This window comes from Vespula pensylvanica, chromosome 23 (assembly GCF_014466175.1).
Source record: "Vespula pensylvanica isolate Volc-1 chromosome 23, ASM1446617v1, whole genome shotgun sequence".
Lineage (NCBI taxonomy): Eukaryota > Metazoa > Arthropoda > Insecta > Hymenoptera > Vespidae > Vespula > Vespula pensylvanica.
The window spans coordinates 103,567-123,915 of NC_057707.1; the positions used below are offsets into that span (position 1 = coordinate 103,567).

Here is a 20,349-nt window from a genome sequence, read left to right on the forward strand (position 1 = left end):
GATCGCGTTTAAGCGATTTGTAAATAGAAGTGAAATTAAAATTCGTCTCGATAAGAATTGGAAGAGTGAATCTCTTCCTTAGACAACCAGAATCATTGACTCAGACTGTTTTAATAATGCTCAATTTATTTAAAACAATAACAATAGATGTAACTAAACAAGAATGATGATCGGTTCAAGACAATAGTAACAAAAACTGAGTCGAATGAATCGTATATCGGAATAATAACTAAACAATAACCTGAGCAATAATCGTAACAATTAATACAGCAAAATAATCTAAGCAACAATCTAATGATTAGTACAGCGAAAAATCTAACTAACAATAATCGTCGAAACAGCGTGTGCGGCCGATTAAATAAAGAGCCTTGTCCAATCAGCGAAGGGTGATTTGCCGCGTTGTCATCATTGGCTCGTTGTAGCTCTGCCCCTATCTAGCAACAGAGATGTCCAATGGCGGCTGCGGATACTTGGGATACTGCGTACTGTTGGAGATAAGGCTTGTGGACCCTGGACGTATCTCACATCTGTATTGGCGTTCGTTGTTTCCCGCTTTCCATCGTTAGGCATGTCTCTCTTTGACAATGATAGGAAACTGTACATATCTATAATAAATACGTACTTCGTACATACTATATTAAACATATGTCTAATTCTTATATCGGTAAGATAAGTGCCCATATCGTTTATTTATGGTTACATAGTTTCCTTTATTCTAAGTCCAGGGTCAGCGTAGAACGTAACAGTAGATTCCCGTTTCAACTCCAACTTAATTTAGTATACAAAAACGAGATGTCGTCTGTTCGTAACGATGTTCGGAAAAAAGAACTTAGAGTCACGATTCATAGTCTCATTTTATAAGTACAGGTTGACGTAGCGTAACAAAACTTATAAACCGATACAATAAACGTAGATGTAATGTTGTTTCCTTGATACGTTTGTAATTCATATTTTGTTCATAGTTATCATGAAGTCTATTTATATTTTATATACGTTTTGTCTGCTTGATATTCGTAAATTCATGACATCGTTTGATTAAATATATAAATGTTTCATATATTTATAAATTACTGACGATACAATAGTTAAATTAGAAAAATTGAAAGATAAAAGTGAATAACTGTGTTCAAGTAAACTGCAGTTTTAATTTATCTTTCCAACTTCTTAATTCAAACAAAAGCATTAATAAAATGTCTCCAACGAAATTAATTAGAAATAACAGAAATGAATTTGAATATCCAAATGCGAAAAAAAGAAAAATTAATATTCATGACGACAGAACTATTAATGGTTCGATAGAAAAGTTAGAAAGTAATGATACTACCGACTTACATATATTTGATTCATTTTTTTTGAATGATTTTAATGAAATAAATTCGTCTAAGCAGCCTGGAATATTAATGGAGAAAGACATAATAGTAAAAAAAGAAATATTAGATTCTATTACTATTAAAAACGAAAATAAACAAATCGATTCAATTGAAAGTATACATGAACGATCCAAAGATCAATGTGAGATATCTGAAAAAATCATTAAACCTAAATGTAAAATGACTACTGCTATAAAATCTAAACGAAATAAAAGGGTTGAAGACAGTGATGTTTTAATCGAACAAGAAAATATTATGGAAGAATTAAAAGATATAGAAGAAAGTGAACAAATATCAGATAATGATAGGGAGGTTAGTATCATTAATACTGCTTTTTTGAAAATAAAATTTAGAATTGTTCCATTTTGATATTATTAGAAATTAGAAAATTTACATATTAAATTGATACACGAAATACCACCCCAACATACAATTGAAAGTAATGCTGGATGTCGTGGACTCAAGGATCATGAAAAAAAATTATTTGAAAAGTATGGACCGCTTCGTAAAGGTACTTACTCCTTGCAAGAAGATGAAATTATCAAAAAAAATTGGAAAATATTTTGTAAAGTATGTTTCTTTTATTACAAATAATTATTAGAATTTTTTAATAGAACTTTAATTATAATCAATTTTTACAGCTTCACAACTGGAAGATAGATAATGTAAAACCATTCTTATCATTAAAACATAATGGTAAATATTACATACATAGTTTTGAAGAACGACAAAAATTTGTTCAATTTTTAGCTAATGGATTACCATGGAGAACTCTGTATAGTGTATATTGGCGATTCAAACATTTATATCATAATCATATTTGTCAAAGGTATAAAAATATATTTTGTAATTGATAAACCCTGTAAATTAATAATTATTTATTTGAAATATATATTTCAGATATACTCCTGAAGAAGATAAAAAGATCATAACTTATGTAGAAAAAAAAAATAATAATCTGAATAAACATAAAGTTTTCTCTGATTTATCTAAAATATTGAATCGTTCTAAGCATTCAATCTGGATGCATTATGAGTTTATTATAAAAAAGCGTAATATCGAAGAGGAGAGTATGTGTATATTTTTTTATTAACAAAAATAAGAACAAGACCTTAAAGTAATTAAATATTTTATAATGTTCTTTTCATTTAACATCTATAGATATTTCTATATTGAACCCAATATGGACATTATCATTAATTAAGAAATATATTAAAAAATTACTTAAATTAACATTATGTGATGACATACAAGAATTGAAAAATGCTACTATCCCAAAGATAGTTTGGAAAGAGTTGGAAAAGAAATTAAATATAGATCATAAAATACTAAAAAGCTTTTGGGTGTTACAATTACATATGCAGCTATTTTGTCCAAATATCATTTATATGAATGATGTTAAAATACAATTAATAGAATAGTAAGTAATTTTGTAATTAGGAAAAATGATCTCTACAACAAAAAAGTATATCTAAATATACTTTATCAAGTATTATTTTCTTATAGTATGTTTGAGAAAGGTATAACAAATAGCAAAGAAATAGTATGGTCAAATCTTGTAAAATACTTCGATGGAATGACTTCTTCGTTTCTAAATAAAACATTTATATATCTCATGAAGGAATATGATGTAAAAAAATATAGAAGGAAAAGTTTTTTGGGTAATTGATAATCATATATATTATACATACATTATTAAGATCTTTCTACTATATTAAGTTAATGAAATTATGATCTTTTTCAGATGCTATAGAGTATTTATACGAAAAAAAAATACCAGAAATAAAAAATCATAAATTAGATAGATATTTACCTCAAATTCAATACACTAATGGAAATATAGAAATTTTTACTGAAGAGAAAATGAATAAACTGAAAGATAAACAAAATAAAAAATAAATAATTACAATAAATTATGTAGCTTATTTTTCAAATTATCACACATAAAATAATGATAGAACTAATATACATATATTGGATTGTAACATATAAACAAGTTCTGTTATATTCGATTATAATTAATACGTGTCTATACTTCCGAGCAAATTTAATTAATTATGTTACAATTTAATACATATATATAATTAACCACTTCAATTTTTAATAATGATAATATTAGGTTGAAGCTAAAAATATGAAATTTATTTTAGAAAATGTGACAATACATTAATCAGTGATATACAATTATACGTACAGATATATATATATTTTTTTTTTACAGTTCACATTGGAATATAATATTTTATGTCTTGTTTTTTTTAGATTCTTTTTCAAGTGCCTTTTCTTTTGCTCTTTGATAAAGAGGAATAAGTTTTCCTTCTTTGGCAAGTATTTTAAGTAATTCCATGATAAGAGGAAGGTAGTTATGTTTTCTCCGAATATTTTCTATTTGATACTGTTTTGATTTTCTTATTTCTTCTTCTATCAATGCTTGTAAACGTTCTAATTCTGCAGGATCACAAACATTTGTTTTTTGACGTTCATAAAGAGTTTTTCTATCAGTTACTATAGCCATTAAATTGAAGTGTATTTCTCCTTCATTATATCTATACAAAAATTTCATTACAATTCCTAGTAAAGGTATAAGACAGAGTATTTTTAAATTAATTAAATTATAAAACTTACTTATTTATACGTTTCTGAATGATAGGTTTGGCTGCTTGAACCCATTGATCGCCAACTGGACATGGTCCTAAATCCATAGGTCCATCCTTTAATCCATCAAGTTCATATAATCGACCATCAATTGGTACATAACTCACAAAATGGAATACATCGTCATCTTTAGATGCTTGCTTAGTATCGTACTCGAATAAAGTTTGTCTAAAAATATTATATAAAACAAATATATAAAAATACTTAATCTCAATACTCTTTAAAGAAAATTTTAATTTCACCTCGAAAAAGAATTGTGAACTTCTCTAATAACATCAGAATTACTTAAAGCAAGACCACGCATATTTGCATCAAAACTCTGACAAAAGTTTTTAAACTCCTCCAAATTAGGTCCCAATGATATGTCTGAGTGTTTACAATTTAAAAGTACACTCAGTATTGCCTGTGTAGCGCAAGCATTATTTATGACCTGTGTTATAAAGTAATTATATAATTTTAGAATATTATTTGATATATTGGCATACTATACATATTTTCATATAAATATATATAATGCTATATATAAATGTATAACATTAAATATTATATTTCAAATATACCTGTTTTGCAAAAAAAATCTTATCTAATCTACTATCTTGTACGATACTTCCTGATGGTTCATCATCTTGTACCCATTTAAATAAAAATATCAAACCATGAACTGGCCTGAAAAACATAAAACATTTTTTATCGCATACAAAAATATCGTACATTTATAATACTTGACATGCATTTTCACAGAAATATAGATTTTTTTTAAGATGATAAATATAAATGCATACTTTAAATTCTCAAATTGTGCATCATCCAAACTCCATAATTCTTCGACTTGAGCTCCCTTAACGCCTAAGAACACACGGATATAATTAAATTTTATCAGTAGAACGAGTATAAATCAAATAATATTAACCTTTTCTTTCAATCGATTAGAAAGACAATTCAAAAGGAAATTTCAATAGTTATAATATTTATAACATGTTGTAATACCTTATAATTATGGAATGTAAAAAATATTGAGATCGTTATTTACCAAACTCTTTAATTAATTCCGTAAAAACACCAGGATCGCTTTCAATAAGACACCAATTTCCTGCAGAATCAGCCATGTTTTGAAACTCTGATTATAAATTCACCTACATCATTAATTTTCTTGTCACAACTTCCATGCCGGTAACATAGATCTCAATAAACTTCGTTAATACTTTAATAGATGTCTCTTCGTATCATTTAAAAGTCACGTGTGCAATTTTTGACTTTATTGTTTTTGATTGATTTAAATGAATCAAAAAGATCAGTAAGGATTAGGTTATACAGTTGATTATAATATGAATCGCACAGATTATTTATTGCATAAATATATGTGATTATAAAGTTTAATTGTAAATACATGTTATTTATCTCACAGTCCTATCTCTGTATAACTTATACAATTATTAATTTTCTAAATAACATTCAATTATCAAGAAAAAAATTTTCTTAGTAAATGTTAATAAAGTATTTAAACTTGCTTATGTATTGTTACGATATAACTTTACAATGCATTTAGATTCTGATTTTGATTCAGACATGGAATGTAACGAAGGATCTTCCAACATAAATATAAATCACAATTCTTCTGCTGCAGGTATATATATGTGTAATATCATACAATGTAATATCTTTATTATTACAAAACTTATAACATATTCATTTATTTATTTTATATCTTAAAGGTAGTAGTAAAGAATTTTTAACGTTAAATGAAAATGAAGAAGAAGATGAAACAGTAAAAGCTATAATCAGATCTAAAGAATTACACAGAACTCATCCTCCGACGATTACATTAGATGATTTTATAGTAGACATATGTTTTCATCCTCAAAATGATATGATTGCTGTGGCTAATATCCTAGGAGATGTTTTATTGTAAGTTAAAAACTATAAATAATAATGTTATACTATATATTTAATAATAATATACTTCTCATGTATCAGATTCAACTATACTAACGAAGAGACGAAACTTGTATCATCCATGGAATTACATCTCAAAGCTTGCAGAGATATTGAATTCGATCATGATGGTAAAAAACTTTTTTCTACAGCAAAAGACTTATGTATAATGATTACAGATATGGAAACTGAAAAATTAATAAGATTATATGAAAATGCTCATGAGTATGTTCAAAATTAATAACTAGCATTTCTTCTCTTTTATATTTAAAATTTTAGTTACACAAAAAGTAATACATTTGTATTTTTTAGACAACCTGTATATACTATGAGTATTCTTGGAGAAAACACATTTGGAACGGGTGATGATAATGGTGTTGTTAAATGTAAAACTTTATATTTATACATTATTATACATATATTTGTTTGATATATTCTAATTTTATTAAAATGAAAATATTTTTTTCATAGTATGGGATCTTAGACAGAGAGGTAATACTCCTATATTTTCAATAAAACAAATGGAAGACTATGTTAGTGCTATGATTACGAATAGCGATAATAAATATCTAGTATGTGCTAGCGGAGACGGATCGCTTACAACATTTAATATGACTGCAAAAAAACTGCATATTCAGGTATCTTCTTACTTATAGATTACTTTTTTTATTTTAATATTACTTAATTTTAAATCAATAGTCCGAAGAATATGAAGAAGAATTATTATGCCTTGGTCTATTTAAATCAGAGACAAAGATCTTAGCTGCCAGTAGCAAAGGAAAACTGTATGTATTTAATTGGGGAGAATTTGGTCTTCATTCGGATGAATTTCCAAGCTTAACAAAAAAAGCTCTAAATTGTCTGATACCTATTACAGAGAATATTGTAATAACTGGTGGTGAAGATGGAATACTTAGGTAAATATTAAATTTCTCTAATAATATATATTATAATGAAAAGAATTTGTTATTTAGATATCTAATATTGATTTACAGAGCAACAAATTTATTTCCGCATCATCATCTTGGTATAGTAGGTCAGCATAATTTTTCTATTGAAGCACTTGATGTTAATAGCGATGGTACATTAATAGCATCCTCTTCTCATAACGACGATATCAAATTTTGGAACGTAGAGTATTTGGAAACATTAAATACTTCTGAGCGTAGGAAGGGTGGTAAACAAAAACAAATGATACATAATCTACCAAGTAGTAAAGTTAATAATGCGTCAGATTTTTTTGCAGATCTTTGATCTTTTATATTATTGGTAAATATTCTTTTTATTATCATTATTTTCTTTCATACATAAGCGTACATTTTTATATATATTTAAAATAAATGTATATCAAATATCTGAATATCTGTTGAATATCATGGAGAATTTGAATATATTATATATAAACTTGCATTATAAATTAAAGAAAGTTTAAATAATTATAAAACTCTTATTTTATCTGTAATTATACACGTCATACTGACATCTCTCATTTGAATTTTAATAATTCTTAATAGAATATAAAATATGAAGACATGATCAATAAAATATAAATATATATTTTAAATATCAATGTATATATCTAAAAATGAACACATAGGAGTATAAGAAAGAATGAATTACAGTAAATAAATGCAAAAACAATAAAATCGCATTTACTTTTCCTTTGTGTTCATAATTCAGATGAGAAAATGTATATTTTCATAAAAGTTACACACAGGCTCACATACACACATATACACATTTATAATATACGGAATTTATATTTAAGAAATAACAGGTTTTACTCTGTTTATTTAAATGCACAATATGCGCACACATACATTACAGATATACTTTACAAATGTTATCATAATCCCACAATTCATCGAATCATTGGATCACTTTTAAATGATTTGACTTGAACATCACTTTTAAATATTTTTTATGCTCGATATTGGTATATTTTATAACTGCAAGAAGATGCTTGGTTTTTTGTTCTAAAGGCATTAATTACTATCAATGTCCTTTAACATGGAAAAGAAATAAAATTCTGTTTTTTGTATTAAGCACAATATTAATCATGATTTCTTTTAGATAATATTATAGATCCAATACAGTATTTATTTCATTGCACATATTAAATGATAAATATTCATACAAATAATAAGTCTCAGAAAAATATCTAAAACCTTTAATGTTTATTAATCAGTTAGATATATTTTAGAAGAAATATTATATTAAAAGCAATTCTGCAATAATCCAACGGTAAAAATTCTGAATGTAAAAAACTTAATATTATGCTTTGAAATCTCTTGAAAATAAATCTATCAGTCTTGAAAAAATTTACTATTTATTCTTGCAGATGATTTTTTCACAAATTTACCTTTATTGATGATTCATTTGACGTAAATACTCTGGAGCATGATAATGTTGTTGAGCATGTGCAAGCGAAGGATGTATTGGTGGTGGAAAACAACGAACATGTTCCACACTGGTTGCATCACTATCTCCACTTTTTAAATACTTATTTAATACAGCAAAAATTTGAGAATTTAATACTTGAAATCTCCTTATACGATCAACCATTCTTTTTAAACGCTGTAAAAAAATAGAAAAAGAAAACAAAAAAATGATTAAATGAATAAGTACAAAAAGATAACATAAAAGAAATTTGAATAAAAATAATAATACATACGATTCCTTTGACATTTTCATCCTTGCCATCTACGCGCTGCACTCTGAGAATGTGATAGCAAAAATCAAGAGCTTCGAACCTTCTTTGTTGGCCAAGAAGAACTATCATAGCGCATCCAGCCCAATGTAAGCCTTCACCAAATAATTCCCTATGGCACATATTATATATTTGATTTTATTTCATATAAAAATTAAGAATAACAATTCTGTTATATTACTGACTCAACAGTAAATTCTGTATCTCCAACAGGAATGCAATATACAAATTGTAGAGCACTCCAAAGTCTATGGAATTCTGTACATTCGTCTACATTCATTACTCCATTTGCAGGTGGTGGTCCAATCCAAATAGGATCATCCAAAAAACTACGTAATCTGCTAAGTACTATTTCAAATATTGATAAGCCACAACAAAGTCGTTCTCTTGTTAATAAGTCTCCTTCTCTAGCAATCATCGCTTGCTAGAAAAATAAATAACAAACAGTTATGTATGATTTGATAATTATTAATTCATTTGTATTATTAATTACCTTAGCAGTACCCAATTTATCTACATTAGGTACAATCTGTAATGCTGCGTATTTGGCTTCAAGTCGTTTTTGTTTGGTTTCAGGTTTCTCACCCTCTAAAATTTCATTCATTAATAGAAGTTATTAGATATTGTTTTAATAATAAAATTATATTATTCAAGTAAAAAATTGTACCTTTACAATAAGGTCTAGGTAATATATTTTGGAATGGTGCTGCATGTAATAAATCGCAAACTTCTTCTTGCGAAAGTGCTTGCTCCATCAGAAGACAAAATAAAATGGTATTACCAAATTCTCGAAAATTATGAAATAATTCTGTTTTTGCATCGGGATATTGTACGATATCGTTTAATTGAGCATGATAATATCCCAATACTCCAGGAGATCCATAATCATAACGAGGAAGCTTACAAACTTTTGGCATAGCTTCCATTAAAGTTTTAGTAAACTGATGTAAGCTTCCTTGAATTAATGACTTAACTATTTTTAAAAGTTCCTCCATAACTACTGCTATACCTTGGTATCCTAATAATTTACACATAGTACGGAAATGATATGGCCCAACAAATCCAGAATACTGTCCATATTGGGTACTATATGCTAAATTTAATTGCTTGCTACCCCAGAGATAATGATGAGACATTTGTGGCGGTTTATCTCTATGTACTGGTTGTACAAATTGAAGACCACGACACTTAACAAACCTTTAAACAAATTTTCAATGAATGAAAATTAGTTGTAATTAGTAAAGAAATAATTTAGAAGATTTCTTTTACCTATTCGTTGCAGCATTATAACAATAATTTGGTAAAAAGTCATAATTCAATTCCCAAAATACATGAAGTGTTATTCTTCCATATGGAGCAAGAACATTATGATTTGCTTCTCTAAACATAGCATCGTATTCATCAAGTGCAAGCCATTTACTTAATAGTTTATGAGTAAGCCGATTAACTTGTAATAATCCTTCTAGTTCCTATATATATATTTATGTATGTATGTATGTATGTATGCATGTACATGTGTGTATATACACATACACAATACACAATATTATTAATAAACTTAATAAAATATTTAAAAAAATGACTTTTATATTTTATATGTTAATAAACTAAATTTAAATATAAATCAGATATGAATATAAATATATAAACCTTAGCTTGTTACAAAAGTAATAATAAAGTGTAATAATCTTATAATTTCAACTTACCACTACTCCTGTAATATCCCCAGATTCAAATTTACTAATTGCCAGATCTAATGATTTTTGCATATCAGCATTGATACGTTGTGTGATTAGTTTATTTAAATCAATGCTTCTTCCCAATAATTGGACATGTCGTTGTTTTAATAAAGTTTCATATCTATTAGCACGGGGATAAGAAAGTAAATATGCTCCTAACGCTACGCATTCTACTCTAAATCGTTTATCTAATAAAATACTAGCAGCTAATTGTTTATAATGAGCAAAAATTTGTTCGCTTAATTTATAGACAAACTGATCGAAACATAAATTAACTTCAGCCTCTACTTCATCGTAAAGAAATTGTTTACGAAATATCGTTAATGCATACAATGCACTATCATTGTACAGATCCAAGGGATATAGAACATATCTAAAAGATATAAAAATGAAATAATCAAGTACTTAGTATATGTACTTAATATACGTATAGTATTTTTACATACTCCATCATTGATGGTTCTTTGCTTCTTAGTATATGATCAGTCAATATCCAAGGCATAGACATTTCAATCGGAAACTATAATAAAGAATATAATTATAATGTAAACTTTTGCATAGATTGTAAGATAATATTATGTATGATAGTAGATAGAATACTTGAATTCGTTTCTCCATTGTAATTAAATCGCTGCATTCCTCATTATGCTGATGTCGTACTTGACATTTCTAATTATTAAATAATAGTTATATATTATAAAAATGTACGTTTAAAAAACACTTAATTTCGTATGTATGTGTGTGTGTGCGCGCGCGCACGCGCGTGTCTATATTCATATAAAAATAATATAATTAAAATATTTTATTTATAAGATATTTACTATTTGTAAATAAAAAATTATACGTTAAACTCTATTATAATTTTTTCAAGTTCATTGAAATAATCGAAGTAAAATATGTTTAAAATAAACTAAACAATAAAGTTATTTAATATTAACTTAATTTATAAAGAAGAAGTATGTTCACCTGAATTTTTCGACCCATAGTCATTTCTAAATAAAATTCTCTATACCATAATTGTGACAAGTCACAACAATTTTGTAACGATTCTAGAAATAAGTATAGAAACATTATTACATTATTTTAAAAAATTTTTAAGTATACATACCACTAAAATTTAAAAGATAACTCCAGTAAAAACTGGTTTTATGAAATTGATCAATTTGTACAAGATATTGTCCATCAATATCTTTTCTCAATGTACGCTTTCCACCACTCTTATCAGCAATTAATGATTCCAACATAGTACGAACCATATACAGTTGCGTTGAGGAAGGACCTGCATGAAAATATTCAAATAAAATAGCACGAACACAAAACAAATTGGAGATATTCACAAAACAATATTCATTATTATTTTGATTGCAACTAACCGACATTTCTTCGTGGAACTTTAATACCAAATCCATTATCTGGATCCTTTTTTCCCTTTAAAGCAGGATCTCCTAATGGTTCAACTCCAAAATGCCAATCAGCGCAAGTTTCTCTCACAGAAACAATTATACTAAAAAAAAAATTTGTATACTGTTACTTATTATATACAAGTATAAAATATTGTTGAGTTATTCAATGCGTATTATTCTTTAAAAACAGTATTAACAATTTGCAAACCTTCGAATAAGATCTTTTTTATTTTTTATAGCCTTTCTTAGGGGCTCACGTAAAGCAAGTTGTACAAAATCTTGTAATTCTGCATAAATATTCCGACGTATTGCATCAATAAATACTGTCTCCATGCGTGCCATTAATACTTGTAATCCTTTAATCATTGCAATGACTTCAATGAGTGCAAATTTTTCTTCATCGGTATAATTATAACGTGTGGCCTATAAAAAAATAGAATCTTTGTTTTATTTTAATAATATTAAATAATCAGAGAGGACAACAATAAAATTTACTCTTTCGTATTCTTCTGCTTCTTGAGGACACTCTTTATTCATATGATGATCTGTTGGATGAAGCAGTTTCCAACTATAAAGTTCTGTGACAACACTTGTCCATTGAGAAAGTAATTGTAATCCACGTAAAGCTAATTCTGCAGTGTCACGATTTTCCACGTCACTACCACATTCTTTGTAAGTCGTAGTTACTTCATTACTATATCTATATCATAATGGAAAAAGGAATAATATATTAGCTTTATTTAGTAACAAATGTCCTTTAAAGAATGTTATAGATAAATGTGTTATACCTTGCTAATTCGCTTATATATTTTACATGATCATCTCTAATTTGAGGCAGATGAACCATAAGATCAGCTTGTGGACTTATATTATTGGAAGATGAAGAAAGTGGCCATTTGGAAGCATCAAAATGTTTTGAACGTTTAATATAATTAAATGGCGCAATCTGCATATCACCGAATAATGGTACTACTTCTAAATTTTTAAATATTCTATCAATTCTATCTAATTTCAATTTTTTCTTTTGATCCAATTTATTTATGTTGCATAATTCACTATCCATCAAGAATAAACCAAATCCCATAACTTTGACTAACATATGTTTTTCATTTGGAGTAAGATACATTTTAGTTTCAAACATATAAACACATATATTTACAACATCTGCTAGTAACTCTTCATAACCTGGGATTTTTTCTAAATTTTCTTTTACAGTATCACGAATCTTATTTTGTGTTGCCAAAAACATTGATAAATTTTGAGATTCTTGAAGCGTTTGAGAATCAGACATAACTTTTAGAAATTGTGCAGCTCTAAAATAAAAGATATATGTATATATATAATTTATATTATATAAAACATAATGAATAAAGAGAAAATTTATTTACCTCCTATAAGTAGAGTAATCATTTTTGACACTAGACTTCATATTTTTCAATTCATCCAAGACAGCAAACATATTTATGAACTTTCCCAAAGTCAACAAATATGCTTCAGATACAAAATCTTTTCTTTTTTCATGATGGCATAAACGCTTTACCTCTCCTGAAAATCTTTCTATGGCTTTCCGCTAAATAAAAATATTGTATATTTAGTAAATATATTGATTTTTTAAAAAGAGATAGAATATATTTTGATAAATTACATACTTGAAAATACATAAAATTTAATAATTTATTAACTTCAGGTGCAAGTACTTCTACTGTTTTTTCATAAATTTCAACTCTGTTTGGTTGTTCGTTTGATTTTGGTTGTGGAATAGCACGTGAACAACATCTCCATGTGTATAACATAACGGCATGTTCTAATCCTTCTTCTAATAGTTCATTCTATAAAATATTTATAATTTGATCATTTTCTTAATACTATTTGTTCCATATTACTCACAAAAACATGTTAAAAAATATATTATTCTTACCAAACTAGCATGAACAGTAGCCTCTTCGATATATTTGGCAATACCAGTAACAAAACCATTTCTATCTTCAAAATTAGTATCAAAATTGGCTTGATAGACAACAGAACATGGTTGAGCTTCGATGCAAGGCTGCTCATCAGGCAAAGTAAACTCGTCAAGTACATCGACATTAGAAAGAGCATCACCCAAAGTTACTTTATCGGTAGCCATAATTTCTCTCTTATTAATAACAATAATTAAGTCTACACAAAGTAAAATGTTTAATCAAACAATGATATTATGACCATGAAACAAAATAAATTTCTTTGATGTTTTTACATTATTCTATGCTGTAAATAACATATTTATATCAGAGCATAACTTTAAAATTTTTTATTTATACAAACACATACACACACGCGCGCGCTAAATGAGTAATGAAACTTTGTTTAAACAGTTCAAGAAGCACAAGATATTTTGACACACACTGTGCATACAAAGATTTCCCCCATAGCACCTCCCAGGTGGTGGGGATGAAAAAAGGCAGATGATTTTGGTTCGTTCTATTTAATCAGTGTCAATTCGAATCCTGCAATATTTTAATTTCGATGAAAGTTAACTAATTTTCTACATCTTCAAGTAAATTTATTTCATTACAATCATAAATAATATAAAATTTGTTTGCATTGTTCAATATATTAACAATTGTATTATATGTAAACCACACACATCATTTCACGTTTTTATTATAGAATGCACTGAATGTGATTCATAAGTCGTTTGTTCAATCAAGTCGTACTTTCTATGTATTTAACAGATTGTATTTGTACATATGCGTGCATTTGATGATTTGTGACAAATATTTTTTAATAGTTCAAATTTACTCGTTTCATTTTTTAATTATGAGTAAAAAAATTCGATTAGATCTAAATCATTTTTTGGAGTATAATTTATTATTTGTTACGTTTTTATTATATTAAGAAACTGATTGGTCACATGTAAATTTAGAGAATGGAAATTGTGATGGGATAATACTGGTTAGATGTACTTTTCATATAGTAACATGAGGTTTCGACCAGTCACGTTGCTTCATTTAGTCCATGTAACAGTAGCCATACAATAACAGTAATGGTCGAAAAATTCAATATATTGTGTTACATCCTATGCTGACTCTAGACTTAAGATAGAACTATATAACCATAGATTAGCGATATCTGCTCCTTTTGTAGAATTGAAATGAGAACCTACCCTAACCAATATAAGGATTAGACATATGTTTATAATAAATAGGCACTAAGCCTCCCATCATTATACAAAGAGAAACGTGCCCAAACAAATAGAAAGCGGGAAATACCGGACGCCAACACAAATGTCAGACACGTGCGTTGGGTCCATAGAGCCTTATCTTCACCAACATGCAGGATCCCAAGCGTCCGCAGCCGCCATTGGACATCTCATATTCCAATCAAATAAGGGGAGAACTACGATTAGCCAATGATGACACCGCGGCAAATCGCTCTTCGTTGATTGGATAACGTTTCTTATTTAACCGGCCATACACGTCTTCTCAACGATTATTATTTAGATTATTGCTCAAACCAGTTTGCTGTATTACTCTCGACGGTTGTTGTTAAATTATTGTTGCTTAGATCATTTCGCTGTACAATTCACTACAATTATTATTATTATTGTCTTGAACCGAATATTATTCTTATATCTATTGTTATTGTTTTAAATAAATTGAGTATTATTAAACAGTCTAAGTTAATAATCTCGGTTATGCCTGCGTAAGCGACTCGCTCTTCCAATTCTTATTGAGATGAACCTCAATTTACAAATCGCTTAAACGCGATCGAGGAATTTGTTCTTCGCAGCACAGTCGACAAGTTCTTTTACACAATTTCACCGCCAATCAATTTTATTCTCTCTGGAACCGAACCAATCGAAAAGAAGATAAGGGAATCGGCCTATCCGGCAGTAAAATATATTCAATCTATCAATAGAAGAAGTGGATTCCAGCGTCGAGTCCTGTCAACCAATCCTCATCATCGAGACAGAGGTAAATTGCCATTTATCAAGTGTAAAGGTAGGTGTTATTTGATTGGCTTGTGTACGCCGTCTGGCATATCGTTATGTACTAATTCCGTGCCATAGAACTGTACAAAGCAGATAAGGACCAAAAAGGCACATTAATCTCACGTAGCAGGAACTCCACGAAGGGAATTTATCTTCCCGAAGCCCTGTGCTTCGTGAGATGTAACAGGTGGAATTCTACTATTATAGTTCTTATGAATAACCAATCAGATTGCGAGATCGTCTGACATCACATTTCGTCACAATAAGAAAGATCTATATAACCAACTGTCTACATCACAAAAATTATTTAGGTGAATATGCTAATGATTATGTTGTGACCGTTATAAAAATGGTGAAAAGTGTTGATGTGACATGCTTATATTAAATACTACAAATAAAGTTGTTATTTAGAAATCTACTTGATTGAAAACTAATTACAGTGAAATTATATATGTAACGTATTAGAGGTTATAATTATTATTTTTTTCATATCAATTTTCAATGATGTCACGTGAGGCTACTATTAATTTTTTAACATTGAATTGTTGGTAAGTTTATATTATTATTATTATATATTAAATAAAAATGCTTGCAATTTGTGTTTTATTTTTCTTTTTTACTTTTTTCAATCTAACATATTTTATTTTTTTAGGGGTATTCCATATGTTTCAAAAAATAAAAAAATTCGTATGGAAGCAATTGCTGAAAAGCTTTCTACTGAAGAATATGATATAATATCATTACAAGAAGTTTGGTCTATTGATGACTTTCAAATGATTAAAACTAAAGTACAAGAAAAACTTCCATATTCGCATTATTTTCATAGGTATTTGACAAATATATTCCAATTAAAGTTTTTGTATTTGATCGTTCATATTTTTAATGTATAATATACTACAATGTTAACAAAGCATGTTAAAACTAGATAGAATAAATATTTTAAATCACTCTTTATAATTATCAATGCTTATTTTATAATTTCACTGTAAATATGCTTTATTTATTATTTTTAGCGGTGTTCTAGGATCTGGGGTTTGTATCTTCTCTAAATATTGTATTGAAGATGTAATGTTTCATAGGTGGCCTTTAAATGGCTATTTTCACAAAATACATCATGGTGATTGGTTTGGTGGTAAAGGTGTTGGCCTTTGTAAGATAAAAGTTGAGGATATCAATGTCAATATTTATGCTGCACATGTAAGTCGTGTATTTTAATTTGTTTGAATTAATAAATCTATAACGTATAAAATACAAATATTATGGAAAACAAGGTTAAGTTCAGAGAATATTTTTTTTATGTGTGAATGTGAAATGATGTAAATCACAGTTACATGCAGAATATAATAAAGAACACGATGAGTATGCATCACATAGAGTTTTGCAAGCATTTGATACAGCACAATTTATTAGAATGACAAGCGGTGGTTCAGATGCTGTGATATTAGGTGGTGATCTTAATGCTGAGCCACAAGATTTAGCTTATAGAATTATATGCGGCGTTGCTGGCTTAGCAGATGCTTGCTCAAATAACTTCAGTAATATTGGGACCAATGAATGTGCCAAAAATAGTTATACAAGTACAAGAATTGCAAGAAAGTATCCAGAAGGAAAACGCATAGACCATATTTTATATTTATGTTCGCCAAATTTTAAGGTGCCTTATTATTATATATTACATATTAATTCAGTTTAAATTACAACTTGTTATAACTTTTTTTATGTTTAGGTTAACGTAACAAATTATCAACAACCTTTTCCTGAAAGAGTACCTAATAAAAATTGTAGTTATTCAGATCATGAGGCTATTATGGCAAGTTTGAAATTAACAGATGGTATGTTACAAATTCTTAAATATAACAAACATATGATGATCTATTAATTATATATATATTTTGATCTTAGGCATGTATAAAATTGATAATATTGATATAAGAGAATCCTTACAAGAAGCAATTAGAATATGTGAATCTGCCATGATATCTGTACGTTATCAGTGTTTCTGGTATTTACTAGCTGTGTTTTTACTTATTGTACCTATAATTTGGTCAATGGGATTAGATTCTACTACTACATCCATAGGTATATGTATAGGTCTTAATATAGGTCGCTTAGTTTTGACTGCATTACTGTGTTATGCTTTATTTATGAGTTTTATATGGAATAGTGTAGAAAGGAATGCTCTGAAAGCAGGTTGTTTAGCAATGAAGATTCATTTAATTCAATTAACTAATAGATTATCTAACTAAAACATTTGCATACATTTTATATTTTTACTAATTCAAAGGCTGTACTAATGATATAATCAAAGAAAAATTAATATTAATATAAAATATATTTTTAACATATATAAGTACACCAAACACTTTTTGGACAATAAATAAAAGTATACATTTCTAAATTACCATTATATACCATCTTATAGTATGTTTTATATGATAACTGTCATTTTTATTAGACTATTTGATAATATATCTTATCTTTTTTAGACATATGATATATTGCTGAGTTTTAATTTCATATATATAAAATTAATAATAATAATAATTAAATAAATTGTGTGTCGCGCACGCGCGTGTGTATGTGTGGTAAGATAGTCTACTTTACTAAGATTAAATCATCACATATAATAAATTTAGATTGAGTATATTTATCAGCCTTCGCTCTATTTCACATCATAATAATCTTATAAATCTTAATATACTATCAATTAAGAATAAATTTTTGATATATATTTTTTATACCAATTAACCTTTATCGGTCGTAAGTCACGTCTCGTGTGACAACAGTACTTTTTCGCTACGATCGTACGTCACGTGGGAGATGGACCTGTCGAAACTCACTTTTTGTGAAATGCGGGCACGATTGCATTGTCAATTAAGCATCAGCAATGGAGAAATTGACATCTCCGATGATATATCACTGCCTTTTGTATTCAATTTTTAATATATTGAGTCCAAAAATGAATAAAGAAAATTTTATAAATATCAATAGTGATAGGGGCAATGAATGTTTTGAAAACAATTCTCAAAATGATTTTGATTCTAGTGATGAGACTAGCAGTCGCATTTTATTACATCCTAAGAAAAGAAAAGTTATGTCTATAAAATATTCAAGTGAAGAAGAAAATGATGTAGAAATAGAAAATGTTGATAACTCGGACAATAATTGGATTGAAATCGAGAGTGATGATGATGGTCTCCCTAGTAGGATTTCTTTTACAAATATTAATCGCCAAATTTTTGGAAATGTTTAGCAGCCTATAGATTATTCCAAAAAATTTATTACTAATAAACTGGTAACGGAAATTATAACGCAAACATACTTATATGCAAACGAGCAAATTACAAAGAAAGAATTATCTGCTAGATCAGTTTGGCAAAATTAGAAAAACATCTTGTATGAGGAAATGCTTGCTTTTCTGGTATGATTTTGAATACGGGTACAATCAATTTAAGTGATATAAAAAATTATTTCTCTAAAGACTTCACATGCCATTTTTGTTATAGATAATGACTATAAATATGCCATTTTTTGCTAAGATTTTTAAGGAACATTTTTTTTCAAATTTTTGGAATGCTCCATTTATATCAAAATCTGAACAATAATAACTATCCAATAACAAGATTTTCGAAAATCAAAAACTTTCTGGACTATATTGATTAAAATATAGACAAAACTTTGTTTCCAAAAAAGAAATATATGTGGATTAAGCTATAGTATCGTTCAAAGGAAGATTCAGTCGTTTCACTTATAGCTCCAATAAACCAACTAAATGAATGGAATATGAATGTATGTTTTGGTAGATTGAAATACTGCATATGTGTATTCAATATTGCTCTATTTTGGATCTGTTAAATCGGTATCTTTAATTCATTTCTACCTTCCTGTCAATGCAAAGATCGTTTTGTACAATAGTCTACTCAAATCAATCTTTAATTCCAAAAGGATATCATCTTTATGTTGATACCACTGTTCCATTGAATGAAGAATTGCTTAAAATGAAATGCTTTTTAATGGGTACAATAAGAAGTGATAAAAAATTTCTACCAAGATAAATAATAAAATCAACTTCTAAAATTAAGGTTGTTATCAAATTTCATTCAAGAAAAAGTAAGCTTCTATCATGAAGAGACAAACGAATTATTAACATACTTAGTTTATATGATACTGGGTCAATGAAAACTGTATTAAGAATGACATGTGGTGGTTATCGGATAAAGCTTAAGAAACCTGAAGTGATATTGAATTGTAACAAATTTATGGGTGAAGTGGATCGTATATTGTTTTTTACACAAATCATTAAAATGGTGGTGGAAAGTTTTTTTCTGGGAATTGAAGTATTCTCCTTGAATTCTTATATTTTGTATAAAACTGATTGTAAGCATAACAACGGTAAATCATGGCTCAGATAAACTTTATTTGGAAATTAGTTATGTTTCTAATTGGAAATTTACGTGAAAGTGAAACTGCACGATATGGAATGCCGTCAACAACAAACAATGAGGAGAGATTAGATGGAATATCTTGCAACTTGATACTAAAGGAAAACATAATGACTACTTAGTAT

At 27.8% G+C, this 20,349-nt stretch overlaps 5 protein-coding genes across 7 annotated transcripts; 3 read left to right on the plus strand and 2 right to left on the minus strand.

Moving 5' to 3' along the window:
* Positions 1 to 1,027: 1,027 nt before the first annotated feature.
* LOC122636844 (transcription termination factor 1-like) lies at positions 1,028 to 3,540 on the plus strand. Its single transcript, XM_043828479.1, has 9 exons — positions 1,028 to 1,682; positions 1,749 to 1,940; positions 2,012 to 2,066; positions 2,121 to 2,199; positions 2,271 to 2,440; positions 2,532 to 2,790; positions 2,877 to 3,031; positions 3,115 to 3,249; positions 3,521 to 3,540. The coding sequence occupies exons 1-9, from the start codon at positions 1,191 to 1,193 to the stop codon at positions 3,538 to 3,540; spliced, it is 1,557 nt and encodes a 518-aa protein (XP_043684414.1). The 5' UTR covers positions 1,028 to 1,190.
* On the minus strand, positions 3,491 to 5,206 carry LOC122636652 (ubiquitin carboxyl-terminal hydrolase isozyme L5). The gene is made up of 6 exons (XM_043828122.1): positions 5,056 to 5,206; positions 4,808 to 4,871; positions 4,586 to 4,691; positions 4,268 to 4,455; positions 3,996 to 4,193; positions 3,491 to 3,916 (listed from the first exon to the last, which is right to left on the minus strand). Exons 1-6 carry the CDS (start codon positions 5,129 to 5,131, stop codon positions 3,613 to 3,615), a joined length of 936 nt encoding a protein of 311 aa, XP_043684057.1. The 5' UTR covers positions 5,132 to 5,206; the 3' UTR covers positions 3,491 to 3,612.
* A 55-nt stretch (positions 5,207 to 5,261) lies between these two features.
* On the plus strand, positions 5,262 to 8,989 carry LOC122636651 (WD repeat-containing protein 55 homolog). 2 transcript variants are annotated; one of them, XR_006329003.1, is made up of 9 exons: positions 5,262 to 5,649; positions 5,738 to 5,930; positions 6,000 to 6,182; positions 6,270 to 6,343; positions 6,429 to 6,595; positions 6,657 to 6,874; positions 6,953 to 7,226; positions 8,299 to 8,756; positions 8,881 to 8,989. XR_006329003.1 is itself a non-coding variant. In XM_043828120.1 (8 exons), the coding sequence occupies exons 1-7, from the start codon at positions 5,562 to 5,564 to the stop codon at positions 7,209 to 7,211; spliced, it is 1,182 nt and encodes a 393-aa protein (XP_043684055.1). In that variant the 5' UTR covers positions 5,262 to 5,561; the 3' UTR covers positions 7,212 to 7,226; positions 8,299 to 8,989. The 2 variants fall into 2 exon arrangements, 1 of the variants encoding a protein (XP_043684055.1); XM_043828120.1 differs by having other exon boundaries at positions 8,299 to 8,989.
* On the minus strand, positions 7,243 to 14,851 carry LOC122636650 (cytoplasmic FMR1-interacting protein). Of its 2 annotated transcripts, XM_043828119.1 has the most exons (19): positions 13,728 to 14,851; positions 13,459 to 13,638; positions 13,198 to 13,379; positions 12,598 to 13,122; positions 12,305 to 12,509; positions 12,018 to 12,232; positions 11,780 to 11,910; positions 11,515 to 11,685; positions 11,373 to 11,455; positions 11,007 to 11,075; positions 10,853 to 10,926; positions 10,374 to 10,779; positions 9,937 to 10,136; positions 9,335 to 9,864; positions 9,161 to 9,255; positions 8,853 to 9,091; positions 8,632 to 8,779; positions 8,320 to 8,534; positions 7,243 to 7,960 (listed from the first exon to the last, which is right to left on the minus strand). In XM_043828119.1, exons 1-18 carry the CDS (start codon positions 13,935 to 13,937, stop codon positions 8,322 to 8,324), a joined length of 3,876 nt encoding a protein of 1,291 aa, XP_043684054.1. In that variant the 5' UTR covers positions 13,938 to 14,851; the 3' UTR covers positions 7,243 to 7,960; positions 8,320 to 8,321. The 2 variants fall into 2 exon arrangements, with proteins under 2 accessions (XP_043684054.1, XP_043684053.1); XM_043828118.1 differs by having other exon boundaries at positions 7,243 to 8,534.
* A 1,243-nt stretch (positions 14,852 to 16,094) lies between these two features.
* LOC122636725 (putative neutral sphingomyelinase) lies at positions 16,095 to 19,863 on the plus strand. Its single transcript, XM_043828265.1, has 6 exons — positions 16,095 to 16,330; positions 16,435 to 16,608; positions 16,796 to 16,979; positions 17,110 to 17,436; positions 17,509 to 17,614; positions 17,685 to 19,863. The coding sequence occupies exons 1-6, from the start codon at positions 16,284 to 16,286 to the stop codon at positions 18,026 to 18,028; spliced, it is 1,182 nt and encodes a 393-aa protein (XP_043684200.1). The 5' UTR covers positions 16,095 to 16,283; the 3' UTR covers positions 18,029 to 19,863.
* The last annotated feature ends 486 nt before the right edge of the window (positions 19,864 to 20,349 follow it).

Excerpts from the sequence above, each read along its gene's own strand:
- LOC122636844 (XM_043828479.1), top strand. The coding sequence starts at position 1,191 with ATGTCTCCAACGAAATTAATTAGAAATAACAGAAATGAATTTGAATAT. Across the intron at positions 1,941-2,011 it reads ATTGGAAAATATTTTGTAAA|CTTCACAACTGGAAGATAGA; the intron begins GTATGTTTCTTT and ends CAATTTTTACAG. Across the intron at positions 3,250-3,520 it reads GAAAATGAATAAACTGAAAG|AAAATGTGACAATACATTAA; the intron begins ATAAACAAAATA and ends AATTTATTTTAG.
- LOC122636652 (XM_043828122.1), bottom strand. The coding sequence starts at position 5,131 with ATGGCTGATTCTGCAGGAAATTGGTGTCTTATTGAAAGCGATCCTGGT. Across the intron at positions 4,872-5,055 it reads GGAATTAATTAAAGAGTTTG|GCGTTAAGGGAGCTCAAGTC; the intron begins GTAAATAACGAT and ends GTGTGTTCTTAG. Across the intron at positions 3,917-3,995 it reads ATTCAGAAACGTATAAATAA|ATATAATGAAGGAGAAATAC; the intron begins GTAAGTTTTATA and ends ATTTTTGTATAG.
- LOC122636651 (XM_043828120.1), top strand. The coding sequence starts at position 5,562 with ATGCATTTAGATTCTGATTTTGATTCAGACATGGAATGTAACGAAGGA. Across the intron at positions 6,183-6,269 it reads TTATATGAAAATGCTCATGA|ACAACCTGTATATACTATGA; the intron begins GTATGTTCAAAA and ends TGTATTTTTTAG. Across the intron at positions 6,596-6,656 it reads CAAAAAAACTGCATATTCAG|TCCGAAGAATATGAAGAAGA; the intron begins GTATCTTCTTAC and ends TTAAATCAATAG.
- LOC122636650 (XM_043828119.1), bottom strand. The coding sequence starts at position 13,937 with ATGGCTACCGATAAAGTAACTTTGGGTGATGCTCTTTCTAATGTCGAT. Across the intron at positions 12,510-12,597 it reads TATATAAGCGAATTAGCAAG|ATATAGTAATGAAGTAACTA; the intron begins GTATAACACATT and ends ATTATGATATAG. Across the intron at positions 9,865-9,936 it reads TATAATGCTGCAACGAATAG|GTTTGTTAAGTGTCGTGGTC; the intron begins GTAAAAGAAATC and ends ATTTGTTTAAAG.
- LOC122636725 (XM_043828265.1), top strand. The coding sequence starts at position 16,284 with ATGATGTCACGTGAGGCTACTATTAATTTTTTAACATTGAATTGTTG. Across the intron at positions 16,331-16,434 it reads TTTTTAACATTGAATTGTTG|GGGTATTCCATATGTTTCAA; the intron begins GTAAGTTTATAT and ends TTATTTTTTTAG. Across the intron at positions 17,615-17,684 it reads AAGTTTGAAATTAACAGATG|GCATGTATAAAATTGATAAT; the intron begins GTATGTTACAAA and ends TTTTGATCTTAG.